Source organism: Anser cygnoides, chromosome 2 (assembly GCF_040182565.1).
Source record: "Anser cygnoides isolate HZ-2024a breed goose chromosome 2, Taihu_goose_T2T_genome, whole genome shotgun sequence".
Taxonomy (NCBI): Eukaryota; Metazoa; Chordata; class Aves; order Anseriformes; family Anatidae; genus Anser; species Anser cygnoides.
In genome coordinates, this window is record NC_089874.1 from 4,669,260 (window position 1) to 4,687,687 (window position 18,428).

The window sequence follows — 18,428 nt, forward strand, 5'->3', positions numbered from 1 at the left end:
CTTCACTGAGGCTTCTGAAAAAGCCACTGCTGATAGTGTAGGGATAGCTGATGTAACTAATATGCACACCTGTCAAACATTCTGCAAAAGGTGATGCTTCCTAATGACAATTCCTTAGCTCCAGTCACTCACAAGGTCTTTACAACTTCTGATGGCTCACACAAGATTTTTTCCTAATATATTAAAATCATGTAGAAACATCTAATCTTCTTCCCCAAGATTTATGTTGCCACTGGGACTTGTAGACCTCTAAATAACCTGAGCAGATAGTTGCCAGACAAAGAACTAGAAAGAGAAGTTTGCTTTGTAATAAAGAATGCATGGTTTGTGGTCAGTCTAAGGCAGTATATATAAAAACAGAGATCAAAGTGTAGCAATGAGAAACATACACACAAAAATAATCAAAACAATAACAACAAAACAAAACAGAACAAAACAAACAAAGAAAAAAAGCAGGAAGGAGTGGATGACATGACAAGCAAAAACTGAAAATTGGTATAAGAAATAAGGGTCAATATATGGTGGACTAGTTTGAACCCTGACAGATGAAAAAGCAATTGCTTTCACATCGCAGTTAAGGATTTATTAAGAGTGAACAATAAGAATAGGCGAGTTTAGAATAAAGAAAAAAAAAAAGTTCCTGGCCTAACAACATCAAGAAATGATGGAACTCAAAAAACAATCAAATAAACAAAACCCACAAAAATCTCAGAAAAGACCCAGGGACTTCAGAAAGAGCCTGTATACTGACACATCAGATGGGATCAATCTCACCTAAACATGACTCTGGTAAATGAGATGATAAGTAAATTACATGTGTCCTGTAGTCTTTGCTAAAAACAAACAAACAGAACAGAAAAACGCTGGGTCATTGATTGGTAGTGTGCTGAATCATTCCAGTTAAGCTTATGAGCATCATGGTGAGCCAAAATTGCTTTTCACCCCTCATTGTGAGGATTCTTTCGCCCATTTCAAGCATCAGTTGCTGAGTGGACCAAAAGTATGTTCTCGTTTAACTGGTCCAGCTGCTGAGTGGTGAATGGTTCTTCAATTGCCTGGCCGGGTCAGTAGGTTATAAAGATTCTGGAGTACAACAGGACCTTGAAGCAGGACATTGAAAGCCAAGCATGAGCACCCAGTGCTCTGACTCCACAGGAAGCCCTTTAAGGTAGCTCAGAGTGTACATCGTCCAACAGGCGCCTGCCAGAGAATGGGGCCCTTCTTTCTGGCTGTTGAATGCTGCCCTATGAGTGTACTGCTGGCTCTGACTTCCAAAGGCAAATCAAGGATATATGACTTGAATTTGTTTTATTAAATATCATTATTTTTGTTAATGGCTCAACAATGCTTTTTCTAGTTTGCAAAACATAAAAAGAATCCTATTATTTTTGCTTCTTGCAGTATCACAATGCATTAAAAATAATAACAATACTTCACTATTCAATGTTGATTTTCATGCATGCTTCTTATTCTTTTTCAGGCAAAAATAAGGATAAGGTAAGGGGGGGAAGAATGAGTTAGGTGACTTTTCATGCTGCATGTGTCCAATTCATATGGAGACTTCACTAACACTAATCGCCTCCCTTACAAATCTCATAAGAATGCTCATAAATTTCACAGACACAATTCTCATCTTTGGAAAACATCAACCTTTCTAAAGCAAGCACCTTCAAAGGGCTCAATTTCAATGCTACGGGTGATCTTTTTCCACATCTGACTTCAGTGTGTACTTGCACAGTGGTGAAACTAAGTCTACAGAAAAATATTTATTACTGGAGAATTATTTCAATAATGATTCCATCATGATTGTACGGTATTTCACCATCCAGATTTTATTTGCTCATTGAAGTAGGCTATCTTTCCCAATGAGTAAACCAAATGAAGCAAACAAACAGCCTATCGTTTGTTCTGACAACTTTTTTTTTTTTCTTCAGTTGCAATGACCTTTACTGCCTTGAATCAATATTAAACAATGTTCCAGCAATTTTAAGACTGAAGTGTTAATGATGTAAAAACAGATACCCTCATAATAATGTTTGGGTGATAAAGAACACCACAGACTCAGTTCACCTATTCCACCAGCATTAATAAAACAGCAGATCAACCACATTACTATTAAATTTGCATTTATATTTGCATTGCTATTATATACAGTAACAATTTGCATGTTATTAAGGTACATTGTGAAGTTAAAGTTATTTCCATTAATATGTACTTGATTTCCATCAGATTAAGGTATATCCAAATAATGTTCACAACTTCTGATATTCAGAGTATGCATAACTTAATCACTATGCCCAGTCAGGCAGAAATTGAAGCTGTTTTTAGCCAGATATTTATAAACAGTAGTAGGAAACAGTATTTCTATATGGGAATCCTAGATAATTTCTCTGCAGCTTTGAATACTTTTTGTTGTTGAAAAGGAAATCTATCTGATGATGAGTTGGAAGGAAAAAAGTACAAAATTAATGGAGAAGAACAGAAAGAGATGTGGGTTCAATCCCAGAACTACCAAAACAAAGAAAAGACTCCAGGAGAGCATTGTTTTTGACTAAGGTCCATAAAAGAACATAACAGTTGTGGCAAGGCATAAAGATCTCAAGGTGCCAGCTAGTCTCCAGGTCTTTTCTTTATCCTTGCCCCATTCTGCTGCTATTCTTGTATGTCCCATTAAGTGAAGAAATGTTGAGAGAGATTCAGCCCTTCATTTAGACTTCAGGACTTTGCTATTCCTTCAGTCCACGTGGAGGAGTTTATAGTTCATTTCAATAAGTTCCTTGACTACAACAACAAGTTCCAGTCCATTTATCTCCACCGTTTATTCGAAGGCCCTCTAACTTAGGTTGGCCCCTATGCTTTGGCTCTCTGTAAAATCAAACAAGGAAGATATGGATATTATCAGAGATTTGGACACCCCTGTTCATCATCTATAAAAGGATTTGGCTGGACTCCTTTCCTAAGCATTTTCAGCCTACGAGGGAGTTAAAATTAGGCATAAATCCAGACCCAAATATGGGTACTTGAAATCTAAAGGGATATGTGGACAATATTTGACTTTCCATTTTCTGTTTTGTCTGTTTACAAAGAATGAAAAATTCTTTTAAAGATGTGAGGTTTATTATTCTTATTGTCTTAAACAAAAATGCTGTGATTAGATTTTATTTGGAAGAATGTTGACAAGAAATCAATGCCAATATTTCGGCAACAGTGACTGAGAAAAAAGAAAATGGCCAGGAGGAACACAATAGGACTTCATTAAATAAAATTTCATTTACAAGCTAGAAAGGGAGATTAAAAAAAAAAACGGGAATGAAGAACAGACTTTTGAAATGCCCAATGTCTTGTCAGCTTTGTTTCAGTCAAACTTGTACGTATCATGTGTGTTTGCTCCCGGTAGCACTCACAGAAACATAAGTGTTTGAAGAAGTGTTTGGACAATGCTCTAAGACTTATGATCTGATTTTATTTTATTGGGAGGGCGTGTTTGGAGACCCAGGACTTGGACTCGATGATCCTTGTGGATCCCTTCCAACTTGGATATTCTATGATTCTACAAAATATCTTACATGAATAGCAGGGTCACTTGCAGAAAGAATGCATCAATGAGGCACAATCTCTACTGCCTACCCATTACTGAAAAATAATCGGAAAATAAAACCGACCACCAGTTTCAATTTTGAACACGCGTATTTTTGTTGATGGTTTCTTAAACAAGATGTTTAAAAACCTCTTTCTAACTCTCTCCCCCCACAGCACCACCAAAGACCTGGCTTGAAGCCAGTCCAACTGACTGAGAAAGGTGCCAGTTTAGCAGACGTATTTCCCAGTGCAGAAGGTTATAGGAAGGATGTTCCACGGGGCAAATAAACAGGTGAGGTTCCACAAGACAGAGCATGTGTGCTGAATTTAATAATTCAAGTAGGTCTTGTTATAGCACAGAGTGTGTTGGTTTCATCAAAGGGCCCAAAGATAATATTTCCCATCTGTGGAATTTTAATGAATAAATTCTGTTCATTTATGCTTCCCTCTCTTTTTGAAAAGACATAGGAAAAATGTGCATGTAACTTCTTTGTCAACACTGACTTCTCTTTATTTTCAGAAATGCAAAAACTAAAAAGCAACAGCCTCTTCTGAAATGTTGACAGCTGACACAGAGACTTGGATGCTGACAAGAATCAGGGTAGGGTGAGTTTGGGAGGTCAGCCGGTAGGTAGGTGGCTTAAATAATATAGCAGGACTGTCTACAGGCAGGAGGGAATCAGTGAGGACCAAGAAGAACTCGAGTCCCCTTTCAAAAGAGATGAGTAGCCATTAATACTTCCATTATTTTTTGTACAACAGTACTTGTTTAAAGTGCTTTCAAAAAGCATTTCAGAAGTATAGCCAAATTCACCAGCCAGTATTGTACAAATTATGAAACCAGAGATTCAGAGCACCTGTACTCTTTTCCCAGGTTAGCCACTACCTTGTTGGATGACCTTCAGAAAAGCACTTTGCATTTTGTTCATCCGTCAGCCCCCCTGTAAAATCGTAATGCAAAGCATGGATTTATTCATAAGGGATATTACCATTATTATTAATATTAGCATCTTTTAAATTCTTCCTTTGACAATGCAGACAGTTTTCTCTTTTGTCATGGTTAGTCTGGTATATAAACGATCTGGTATAAACACAAGGAACTTCTGTTTTCATCTGTTTCTACTTTTAACTTCACAATAACTTTTGAAAAGAACATATCATCGTTCTAAGTTTTTTGACCTGCAATTTTAATGTGGCATTTAGTCCAAAGACTCTGACCAAAAAGAAGGGACTTTCTCACTTATGACTGCTATAATTTGTCCTGTCCACTTCTGTGCCTCAACCCTTTCTCTGAGGTCTCGTCCCTGCTGCAGAAACCACACAGCTTCTCTGAGACTACTACTGAAATGCTGCATGCTGCCAACCAGAAAACAGAGGGAAACCTGCACCAATTTTATGTGGGTTGAGCAGGTTTTGGAAACGTTTCATCACTTTAAACTGCATTAAGTAAATCCCAGGAAACCCAAAATCTTAATTTAGTCCTCTTGGTTAAATGTGTAGGATCAGATGGAACTAATATAGCTTGAATATGGGCTTGGCACACACAGAAGAAATCCAAAGATGTGTAACTTGCCTACGGAAAAGTAACAGCAACAGACCTTTAACTCTTTTTGCATTAAAATGTGGAAATTCACTATGAAACTAAATGTTTGCATATGAATTACATTGAATGGATCCATCTGTCATTTTCAAAAAAAAAAAAAAAGGCAACAATTACCTTACAAAAACTATACTGAGTATGATGATATGTTAGGACTAAGAGTGATGATTAGACTTTAACAATTCTAGACAAATTACTTGAAGCACACATTTTTCCAATCAGTAAAGATAACACATTCAGCATGATCCACTGAAAGAAATTACTGGATCAGCAACAGAGGGATTCTTCAGGCAATCTTGGGGGAAAAAGGGACAGATCATTTTGGTTTTATTTGCTACTGTTGAAGTTTGACAGAAGGATTAATTCAGTTCTCATGCCCTGTAGACACGCTAATGAAACTGGATTATATACAAACACTCCACATTTTAGACAATGGAGATAAAATGATACAGCATGGATTTAGTGCATCTAGCCTGAAATCTTGCATATCTCTTCCTAAATATTTTGGTAAGTAGGAAGAAGGCTGTAGAAGAGCAATAAAAATAAGCTTTGAGCTTATAACAGCTGTCAACAGCTTTGTGCTGTTGAAAAAGGGAAGAACTGTTACATCAGCTTGCAAATGTCTAGTGGATGGGGATTAATTGTTTAGACGGCAGCTTAGAGTACAAGTAAGAGTGTTAATCAGAGGAAACTAAGTAAGTGATCAGTCAGGTTTAATGTAAGAAAGAACATTCAAAGCACAAGATGTGTAGTAGATAAAAACTAAATCTTCACATTTAGTGTTACAGCTACCTGCCAATCTCTTTTTACACTTTCTCATATTTTAAATTAGACAAGCGAGAAAAAATACAGGATCATAGTTATATACACTGCAATCAACTGATAAATGTCTATCTGAATAGAGAAGCAAGAACTTCAGGGATACAGATTTTTAAAAGAGCACCTACTTTACAACAGGACATAAAAATATCCTGCATTATCCCCTGAGAGATTGACTGAATGTGACCTAGAGGGAGTTTTCCAACTACGTCTATGATTCACAATATATCATGCTTACAATCTTCTTACTTCTTGGGGAAAAAAAAAAAAAAAAAAAGATAAATGACAGTTCTTTTCCATTCCTGGTTTCAGTTACCATCCTCATAGCCACAATGTAATTGGATGCCGGAGCTACTTAAATGTGGAGAGGAAGAAAACAGTCAGTTTGAAAGACTTACAGGCAAATTCTATTCTCAGTTCCAACACAGCAAACTATCACTGCCATTTATTTTCTCTAAATTGCTCTAAACTAGTAAGTTTGTAGCAGAAAGCAGAATCTGGCCCCTCATGCTGAAGCCACAGTAGGGACTCCCCTGACCTGTGAACAAAATCCACCAGAAACTTTTGTCCTAGTCCTTAGACGGGCACGCTCTGAGACATATGAACTGAAATGCAGAGCAGATGTTCTTAATAAAAAAAAACACAAGACAATTTGCATCAGATGCCTAAGTGGTGTAGAATCAAAACCCAAACAACAGCAAAAACACAACGTGTACCAGGGCTTCTGTAACCAATTAAGAAAACAGATCACTACTCCTGAGTCCACCTCCCAAGCTGGAAGGAAAGGACACCCTCCATCATATAATTTGCAGAATAAGTGGAAGACAGTGTCTGACTCTCTGGGTAACTTTTTATTTTGTTTTTAGAGGGCAGATGAGAAAGAAATAGCTCTTACTTACACTGACCTCACTGACCATTTTGCTACTTAGAAGTCATTTTCCTCACTGGAGAATGGAAAAAATGCTATAGCAGTGTAAAACCTTTTTTTTTTTTTTTTTTTTTTTGAGGTTTTAAGTGTTACATTCTTTATAGGAAAGGGCAGAGAGCTTGAAATAGAAACAGAAGTTAATATATTTTTAGTTCAGTTTGCTCTGAATAAATCTGATTTGGATACACTGATACGCTTTCTTGACTGAACTGAAACCTTATTATGATCTTGTGATTAATATAATGCATTGCATTTATTAAAAATAATAAAAATTAGATTTTTCAGTAGTAAGAAAATGTAACTGACTTCAGCCATATGGGAAATAGTTAAAAACAAGCTTTGCTTTCAGTCACACATTAATATTAGATCAGTACAAACAAATTCTTTGCTAATCGCTTTCAAATTTGTATAGAGGCACTGACTGCAAATCCAGATGGGACCATTACAATTATCTAATCTAGCATCTAACACAGGCAAGAGACTTTCAAATAATATCCCAGCATCAAACACAAGATTGCCTGTTTAAGATAGAACAAGTCTTTAGGAAAGACGTCCGTTGTGGTGATAACATCTGTTGGTGGAGAATCAGGGAAATCCTTATGCAAGTTTTTCCAGAGATAAATTAACAGTTGTTAGTTCTTTGAAATTTTTAATCTATCTTTCAGTTTTTATGATAAATACAACTAAAATATTAATTTCAAAGCCATATTAAAGGGAACATTACCATTTTATAGCCAGCTTCATCAGTTTTCTATTATTGCTAATACAATATGACTACTTCCACCACTACAGCATGGAGCAGACGATGCAATCAGTCTGGCTCCCCATCACATCAGAATTCATGGAAAACTGAATACTTCAGGTGAGCTTCATCTCCAGACCCAGTCACTTATATTTATATGACTAAAATATGTATCCACATGTGAGCTGAGTGTCTCGTTTCCACTATGACCAGTGGAGATTTAATGAATACAACCAGGGGAACTTGTTCTACAGACACCTATGCTTAGTCAGGTCAACAGCTTTCATCTCCAGAGACTGCACTGACCAGGTCCTAGTTCATGTGATGTACGTAGTAGTGTTAGTCTGTGAGCTGACTTCCACTCCAGGAGATCAGTTAGAAAAACACAAGATTTAGATGCTCTAGACTACCCAAGCCATTTACAAAGGGCTGACAGTTGTGACACAGACCTCCATCCAGAAGGAAAACCATGCTCTGCCTTCGGGCATCTGAATCCTCTGAGTGAGCAACTGAATCAAGCCCATAATTTCTTAGTTGCTATATTCGCTCCAAGTCAATTTTAAATTTGTTAATTGTTTTCTTTTTAATTTAAATCAGAAGAATACAAAACATACCTGGCAAACATCGTAGTGCTCAAAGAGAGACAGCAAACCAATATCACTGCGGCTTGCGATGCCTTTCAAGATTGTGATATTTCCATTTCCAGAATTCAGCTCTATCACATCATTGAAAACATTGGACACAGCTTTGCCAGTCAAAAGCAAGTTCACTAATTCCTGTTTGTGACATATTTAAGAAAAAAAAAATCAGTTAACTATCTTGTCTGTACCAGACATTAGTACAAGCTTGATTTAGTGTTGATAAAGTTACACATAAAATCACAGAATGGTTTGGGTTGGAAGGGACCTCAAAGCCCACCCATTTCCAGCCCCCTGCCATGGGCAGGGACCCCTCCCACCAGCCCAGGCTGCCCCCAGCCCCATCCAGCCTGGCCTTGGGCACTGCCAGGGATGGGGCAGCCACAGCTCCTCTGGGTGGCCTGGGGCAGGGCCTCTTCAGTCTCAGAGTGAAGAGTTTCCTCCTAACATCTAATCTAAATCTCTTCTCTTTTAGTTTAAAACCATTCCCCCGGTCCTATCACTAACTGACCATGTAAAAAGTTGCTCTCCATCTTTTTTATAAGCCCTCTTTAGGTAACAAAAGGCCACTATAGGGTCTCCTCAGAGCCTTCTCTTCTCCAGGCTGAACAACTCCAGCTCTCTCAGCCTGTCGTTGTAGGAGAGGTGCTCCAGCCTCTGAGCATCCTCATGGCCCTCCTCTGGATGTGCTTCAACATAACCACATCCTTCTTGTTCTAGAGATCCCAGGCCTGGATACAGGACTCCAAGTGGGTCCTCACAAGGGCAGAGCAGAGGGGGATAATCACTTCCCTCCACCTGCTGCCCTCTCCTCTGGTGATTTAGCCCAGGATGCAGTGGCCCTTCTGGGCTGCAAGCGCACACTGCTGGCTCATGACAAGCTTTTTTCCACCAAAACCTCCAAGTCCTTCTCTGCAGATCTGCTCTCAATGTGTTCTTCACCCCCTCTGTACTCCTGCTTGAGATTGCCCCAACCCAGGTGCAACACCTTGCACTTGGACTTGTTGAACCTCATTAGGTTCACATGGGCCCACTTCTCAAGCTCATCTTGGTCCTTATGGATGGCATCCCATCCAATTTGCTGATTAGTGTTTTTGGTTTTGTTTAACTTAAAACATTTTGGTGTCCCTTTTTCTATACAATGAAAGCTACAGCATGAATGATATAAATTAAAAGCTCTGCAGTACTATCCCAATACTTCTGCATGTGCATAGTAATGTGTTTTGTACATTGGACAAGACTTGTTAAAAGATTTTCTTGCCAGGGTGTATGTGTGTGTGTATTTGCACACATGCATGTGCATGAAGCTCAAGGAACAATGACACCAAACATTTTGCATAGCGTAAGAGCTGGAAAGGGTCAGCTAGGACATAACAGCAAATAACATATGTAGCAGCATATGTTAGTCTGCTGATATATAGCAGCAGACTGTGGTACAGCAACGAATGAATGGTTAGCTTCAGCTAACCACTAATAAATAACATATGGCAAGAAACATGAAGGAAAATAAGAATAAAGTTTCCAGAAAAAAAATATATTTATATATTATGCCCTAAAACATGACTGACACTGTTATTGTCAGTTTGGACTTCATGTATGACTTTAGAAATAACTGCACAGAGTTACATCCCAATGTTTCTCCTGGAGGACTCCCCAAAGTTTATAGGTTTTTACTGATGCTTATAGGACTTCCAAGACCACCAGTGATGTTCCACCACCTGTTTGAGGAATCACCAGGTAACCACAGCATAAAAGTCTTGTATTGATAGTACGAGAGAAGAACATGAAGCTTGCCTTTTTTCAGCCAAAATGGCAGTACATTTAATGGCTGTCACCATATTCAAACCACATAACTTATGCCCATGTCACAGTTTTCAGGTAATCCATGTCCCAGAATTTTGTGATCTACGTTCCACCTTCATTCCACCTTCAGTGTTTCCAACCAGCTGGACACCTCTGCAGGCCTAGAGCCAGGCAGTGGGAGACATGTGGCACAGGGCATGAGCTGGAATTAGACTACATAAAGTTATGAGCCTAAGTGACAGACAGCAATTCAGAATCCTTATTTTCAAGCACCATGTGTCTTTCGGTTACAGCTATAATCAATGAGTCTCCAGTTTGAAGCACCAGTTAGCTTTAGCCAGCATCAGCTGTTAGCTGAGCAGGACTCATTTAACAGACCGAAAAGCAGAGACTCTGAAAGCAAAGACAACAGTCTACCAAAATGCAAGGATAAAACAATAAAGATGAAGATGCATAACATTCTGGGGGAAAACAAACAAACAAACAAACAAACAAAAAAACACGTAAGGTACTTAAAATAAGAAATGCTATCTCTTCCCAGGGTTCAGTTCACAGGTCTCTGTGCAGAGGCATATGATATGTCCAAGACTTCACGCTTAACTTACCTGAGTACAATAGCCATGGCTGCCGATCAAACGGTTTGTAAGCACATCAAAATCATTGCGCACCCTGAAAAAGAGTAGGGAATACTTAAGCACAATTGCTTCTTTTCATTTGACTTAATATCTCTAAATCTTGGGGAAAAATGCTGTTTCCCGAGTATGAATAGAAGTTTACATTTTGGAATTCCTTTAAGTTGAATTTTCACACAGGGAAAAAAGAGTATATATCAACTAGACCTGTAGCAAACAGAAGTTACAGCCAGACCAAAGAAAACAGCTGTAGAAGAAAGGAGAAGCCATTCTACCACAAGGTAGAACTACAAATCAGAACTACTAGACCATTTGTCTTACAGAATGAGCTAGATAAAATGTTCTCACAAATGCATGTATTTATTATCCTGTCATTGACTCTCGGGATATATCCACAAACTGAAGATGTTATTATCTATGCATTATACTTTCCATGAAAAGGAGAAAGAAAAAAGACTCCAGGTGTACACTTTTATAATACTGTCATGTGGTCCCTTCTATTTTATGACATCAAAGACAAAAGTCCATGAAATTGCATCACTGATAATTATGGAGTAATATCTCTCCAAACCAAGTTCCCTCTCCCATAACTCCTGGAATAATTCAATTAGTGATTGGTTGGTGCCCTAAAACATAAAATTTATAACTGATTATTTTTATCCTGCAAATATAATGTAACTGCAAATATTATTGTATACATTAATGTCTGATGTGGTTTTCAGAACAAACTGTGGACTACATTCTGGGACAGTTATGGCAATAAACTCCACACATTAGTTTTATGGTTCATAAAAAAGCTACTTCCGGTCTTCAGCATAAAACACGTTGCTCTCAGTTTCTTTGGCTACATTGCTATTTCAGTTTGGTACAAAGGTAGAGAGGATGCTTAATCATCAGTTAAAAAGTTAAAACTTAGTTATTCTATAGGCATCCAATCTTCTCACTCTTGCTTGACTTGTAAAATCTTCTGTGGACCTAAATATTCATGTTTCCTGACAATAAACACAATTAAAGAAAGAAAGAAAGAAAGAAAGAAAGAAAGAAGGAAAGAGTAAAGAAAGAGAAGGCTTTGTTTTGTGATAAAGTAACAGTTGAATGGATTTGTTTACACTAGAGCTGGCTTGAATTTTCCCTTCAACATGGCTATACATGCTCTGTTAAAAAAAAAATCATTTTTTTTTTAAGTAAAACGCTGAGATATCCTGCATTTACTGTCTTCATCCCAAATATTACAAAATTGTTTTTCGCATGGGATTTATGTGAGTGACAAAATCTGAATGTTATGTATAACTTTCAAGATCTCCAGTCCTAATGATTCTTAGAATCATGAAAATTTGTCATAGCCATCAAATCACACCAATTCCCATTTTATTGTTAATTTGAAAGATAATTTACAAGTTAGTCTCAGTTATAAAACTGTTATAATAACATCTCTCGCTAGTGGGAAATCAAAGAAAAGGCCACAGAAAGTGTGCCTGTGATATGGAAAAGTCTCTCATGCAACATTGTGAGGAATGGATGGGATAATAATAATCTTTGGATTTCAGCCATTTTTTAGTTTGAGAAACAGTTTCATCTTGAAAATGCTGTTGCCCTGTTTGATATGAGTAGACTATACAATATGCGTCAGTTAGGGACGATGGGACATACGAGAAAGACAATAGGAGGAAGTTCTAATTTCATCTGTAGGTACAAACAATATGGGAGCTTAGAGGTGTATCTCAGATTTTTAAGAAGAAACACATCTGCCTTTCAAATCAGCTCTGCTGATGAGGAAACAAACATCAGGCATATAGCTAGAAGATTTACACCTATTCTAAACCATTTTAAGATTATTATTCATACCTCCCAAAGACTTACCAACTTCAATGCAGGTGTATTCATTGTGTTACAATAAAAGGCATCAGCTTCTCAGAAGTGGAAGTACCCTTTGTGTATTGTAAACATACCAGATAACTACAACGTGTTTTGTTTTCTGCTGGACTGTGAAGAGATTCATTGATGACAAGCAAATATGAAGGATTTGTCCATTCTGGTATCTTGGCTATCAGGTGTAAAACCAGATACAGCAAATAGATTGTTACCACTAATTCTACTTTGTCCCTGCACGGAATTTTCCATTTATCACTTTATAATCACATTAAAACAGAAAACCCCAGAAAAGCCATGAGACTTTTAAGAATCCTGGTCATCCTCAGTACATAAGTCTAAGTGGAGTGAGGTAGAAATATGTTGACTGATATGATGGCTCATAATGGTGGTCATTGCCCCAACTGGAAATATTGTAGTCTTTGAAACTACTCAAATAGAAAACAAGACATTATTTTGAAAACCTCCTGAAGAAATATATGAAATTAAATGTGTATTCAAATACACTTGAGCACTGTGTTCAATAGGAAGACATTATTGAGCCAGTTCTTGAGCCAGTTCATAAACAAAAGAGTGATAATGAGATCTGCTAAATTTCAGATCAGTCCATAAGATCTCACATGACTTTTACCTACTCAGATTGACATAATAGTGGGCATGGAGTCTTGCTTTCAACCTTTGCTATGTTTCAGTTTTTGCCCCGAGTCCCCTTCAGCTGCTGAATTCTCCATCCAGTAGTGATTGAACTTCTTCGTTCAGATTTTCTGATGCATTGAAAAAATGTGGACATATTTTATATGTTCACAAAACCTCAAAAACATGGCAAAACTCATCTCCATGTAGTTTAATTAATTTGGTACTTTTTTAAAAATCTTTTTTTTTTTTTTAATTAAAATCATGGTGAGATATTTACATCATAGGGCATAACTTTTTCATCATTCAGTTTGCAACATAATTTTTTCTTTTTTAGTATGTATTCAATATATAATACAACAATTATATAAATAATAAATTAAATAATTTTATAATAATATAATATAATGTGTTTTCTTATATAATATTTATATTTTCTCTTTATTTTTATATAAAACTACTGTGTGTTATTACGTGGCAAAGCCAAAAATGCATAGGTGGCTTTGGAGCCAGCAGTTGGAGAAATCTTGTCATGACAGAAATCAACCAAAAACATGTGGTGTGAAATGTATGTATTTTTTCACAGTTTCTAATGCTGATAGCTTTAGGGCAGGAATGCCTGAAACAGTCTTTCCAAAAATATGATCATATATTTTAAATTTCATTTTCTTCATGTTCCTGTTGATGATTCTGTGCTAATATTCAGCCTTGATGAAACTGCTAATTTGAAGTTAAAAAAATCACAGAAGAAAAAAACACTGAAAGATTTTTTATAAAAACAAAAACAACACAAAATCAACTAATGCATTTACTGAGGGTTTAAAGTACTGGAGATGTATAGATGTTCTGAGTCAACCCTTCCACAGGTCTGAACTGTGACATAACTTACTGACATCAAGACAGCTGTGACAGTTCCTATTAGTCAGAAATTTGCCTCATGTTTTCAACACACTCATCCATTCTGGGATATACACATTATAAAAAAAAAATGAAAAAAAAGTCTTCTAAGAGCTTAGGACAGATGGAGAAAAATAGCATAAATAGATGAAACTGTAAAAGCAGTATAAGCCTTAGCACTGATAGCGTGTTGATAAATTATTGTGAATTGTAGCACTCTACTGAAGCTTTAAGGTGTACAAATACAAATCCAAAACATAAACATTTTGAGCACTGTAATCAGATGAACTTTTTCTAAATAACACTAAGTTAGATAAATAAAACATTTTAAAAATGCTTCATACACACAAATTCGCAATGTATTTCCAGGAAAACCCTTGCCAAGTCTTTAATGGAGAACATCTGAACATTGCATATTAAATACAAAAGTCACAGACAAACTTAACAGTAGGAAGAATTCCAGCCTATCACTAAACGAGCTGGTTAATGCTAGTTATTTTAACCTAGATATCATTCAGACTGATAGCAACTTCAGAACACAGCAAAATGAAATAATATAAAACAAACAAAAGGTGCATTTAAGTAAGTGCTAGCTGTTTTAAAGCCCTTAACTCTGTGGCAAAGCTGTAATTGAGAATTGGTGACCTCACTTTGTTCATGGCAACAGACAGCTATATTAACAAACACACAATTACAAGTCTACTCCCAAAATAGAATTTGGGTTGGGAGGGAGAAAAACTCCTCTTCAAGCACAAGGATTTCAAATAATTACAATGGGGATGTGGAAAATGACAGGATGGGTGACTGGCTTATTGTGTAAATGTTCCTTTTTTTTTTTTTTTTTTTTTTTTAATACTGGCACACTGCAAAGGTTATAAATGAATGCTTATAAAAGAAGTTAAGAGCCCCTCTGTTAAAAATAAATAAATAAATTGCTGTTTGGGATGCAAACCAATAAAAGCAAGGAAGTGGTTTCAATTCTTCATTTATCACTTTTTTCACATGCCTGATAATTTCACAAAGTTCTTGAAATGTACACGTACTCAGGTAATCATGCACGTTTAATTCATCAGCTCTGCTGCTACAGGGGTGCTTACACCCTATAAGAAGTATTTATATTTCAGAGGGATAGGTCTAATGCAGAAAGTGATTAAGCAATTGGCATATTCAATCCATCGTTCCATTTTTCAGAATAAATTATCTTTCTTATTGAATGCAACATGTCCCTCTGAGCTGAGCACATTACGGAAAGATATTAAACTAGGATCTTTTTAACCACTACGACCTTATGTTTAGCAAATGGAGCTGAATAGTACATAGTATAAGAGGAGGCTGGCTGAAATTTGGCAAAAATGTGACTGTTTTCATTACTGCTCTATGTTTTAATAGAATCAGACTTCTATTTTGCCTCTTTGGAGATCTTTTAAAAAAATATATCTTATGCCCCTAAAATCAAAAGTGTTCATTTCTGAAAGGCTTTGATTTCCTCAAGGAAAGGGAAAAAACAAGACTGGGAAGATGATGAAGCTAATTTGTCACTTAGGGATGGGCTAATTTTTTATATCTAAAGATGAACACATAGTCTTCAGCTAATCGTCCTTGGCTTCTTTACATTTCAGTATGTGGAAAAAAAGTAGTAAGTCCTGAAGTAATTTACAGGACCTTGTAAATAATGTGCATAGCAGAGGAAGAAACTACTGGGAAATGCCTTTTCACTGTCTGATGAATGTGAACGGAGCCTACCATGATTTGGGTATGACCATCTAATTGTTACATAATGAGGTCTGGAAAGATAAATCATACTCACGAATACGTCAGCATTGCAGACAGACTGAGTATATATTTTTAGTTTACAACCTGAGAAATACAGTTGCTATAGAAATAACAACTCCTAGCTAGCTTTGACAAAACTGTCCTTGCTCAGACAAGTCAACTAAAAGCAATGCATGAACAGCCACTTTCAAATTATCAGTTTGCGTCAAGTTTTAACTTGACAATGACAGAAATTGAACATTTTGTTTCTTGAGTTTACACTTTTCCTCTATTGCTTTTGTTGGCAGTAGTTCTTTCAAAGGAGAAAATGTGACCCTGGAAGCATGCAAAAGATGACTTCACAGACAGAATAGGTGAGTTCATCTCATGGTAAATTAAGCTGTACAAAGATAGAGTAGAACCAGAAAGAGTTCAGAGGGCCAGAAGAAACCCCTGTCAAATGGACCAGCTTCCCTATGAGAAGCGACTGTACAGGCCATATACAGACAACTTATAGCCATAGCTACAAAAGGAGACAACTAATGTATTACAACAGAGGATCAAAAATTTCTCAATGATAAGGAAATGAATAAAGAATCCGTACTCAGCACTTTTCATAACATGAACTAGGCAAGACTCTGTAGACTTAACAGGCAAGCAGTTCAAGCTAACAAGAGGAAAAACTTTATCACAAGGCACATAACTATATTGGGGAACTCATTGCCACAGGATGTTGTGGAGGCCAAAAGAATAAAAGGGTTCAAAAAGGGTTTAGACAAATTCATGGAGGATAGGTTCATCAAGGGCTAATAAACTCAGTGGTCCGGATACAACTGCCAGCTTAGGAAGTCTCTGAATTACTGACTATCGGAAACATGGAGAAAATACCAGCACAATAATTGCTCTATATTCACCCCATTTCTTATGCAGTTTCCTTCAACAGCTACAGCTTTCCACTGTCAAAGACAGCCTACCAGGCTGGATGGACCTTTGCTTTAATCCTAAATGGACAGTCTTATTAAATCCACATATCTCAGATAACTGTCAGATTGATGCTCTGCATTTACATAAGCCACGATGTGGACTATAGCCTCGGATAATGTTGAGCTGCAGACACAGGGACAGGAAGATGACATTCTCTGTATCTGTCTGGTAAACTCTGGCCATCCCATATCTCCTTCACAGATAACCACATTTCCTAGTTGCTTCTTGGTTTCTCATACTTTTTGCAGTGGTAGCTTAGGAACCTGAAATCTAATTATAGTTTGACTAGGGTTATTGATTCACAGACTAAGTTTACTGATGTATTTTCATTTTGTGCAAATATTGTCCTTTAAATTAAATAACTCTTCTCAGTCTTTCTTGTTTCCTTAGGCACATTTCCCTCTTATATTGTAGAAAATATTCACGGCCTGTCTCATTTTTATTTATTTTTTTATTTTTTTAGGCTAGAAAAGATAAACACTTTTTTTTTTTTCTCCTTTTATAAGACAAATTTCTCATTACCCTGGTCTTCCCTTCACCAACACTTCTTCTGTCTTTAATGGGTAAGCCAATGGGTAACACAGTATTTCAATGAGGATATATCAGTGCCTTGCACTATTCTGTAATATTTCTTCACCTCCTCAAACTATTTACTGTAATACATCCTAAGAGCAGATCCAATGCTATTTTATATTGCTGGCTTAAAGACATTCTGTGCTCCACAACTTTTCTCAACTCTTTACCCTTCCATTTATAACTCATGGACCGTGACAGCACAGCAGTGAGTACTCTCTGTTTGCACAACCCTGTAGTTTCTGCAGTTAAAAAGAAAAAATCTTTTTTATTACCCTCAGCATGAAGCAGAGCCAACTCTTTCTGTACAACATGATTCCTCTTCTGTATTGACAGTGCCTTTCAATTTTGATTAATTAGTACATTTCATTAGCACACCACTCCCTTCTCAACATAACTGAATGGAATATTAAGAAAGATTAATCTCAGACTGATCACCGATGAACTTTATCAGTAACCTTCTCCTTGCTGATAACTCTTCTGAGCACCTTTCTTTATCACCCATACAATTTTTAAAAGATTTCTTATCTTCACATTAGTAAATTAATTCTCATGTGGCATGATATCAAATGCAAAAACATCTTATTATCTCACCCCTAACTAATTTTATTCTGATGTTATTAGTTGTGTTTTTTTTTTCCAGTTTAACTAACAATTCTCTGATTCTATAATTGCATGCTTACTGAAGTTCAGATAGAATTCATCTATTTCATTTCCCATTTTAAAAAGGCTGTTCTTTATCAAAGCAGAATATTAGTTCAGTCTTGTATAACCTATCTTCAGTAAAATCAGACGGCTTTCTCCACCATTTTCCATTTACCTCTGCAGTTAGTTACTCTCTTTTCAGAATTTTGCCTATAGCTTTTCAATGTGCTGAGTTAAAGACTAAGTTGCTTGGTTTGTTTTTCCATCTTTCTTAAATGTAGGCATTGTTTATTACTACAGTTATATGGTGACCTCTACTGTGAAAAAAAGACAT

The 18,428-nt window shown here is 36.7% G+C and overlaps 1 protein-coding gene across 5 annotated transcripts in view; it reads right to left on the minus strand.

Annotated features, from left to right (window-relative positions):
- The window catches only part of MINDY4 (MINDY lysine 48 deubiquitinase 4), an 84,709-nt gene that overhangs the window by 16,628 nt on the left and 49,653 nt on the right, over positions 1-18,428 (minus strand). For 4 of the 5 annotated variants that reach the window (XR_007162703.2, XR_010829035.1, XR_001207697.3 and 1 more), the window contains exons 14-15: positions 10,715-10,778; positions 8,283-8,444 (exon numbers count right to left, since the gene is read on the minus strand). Coding sequence is in view for 2 of the 5 variants with exons in the window: in XM_013182477.3 (XP_013037931.3) it covers positions 8,283-8,444; positions 10,715-10,778 (226 nt within the window). In the remaining 3 variants the exon portion in view is untranslated. Of the gene's footprint in view, positions 1-589; positions 2,866-8,282; positions 8,445-10,714; positions 10,779-18,428 lie in introns of those variants that run through there. The other variant, XM_048062322.2, reaches the window with a different exon arrangement.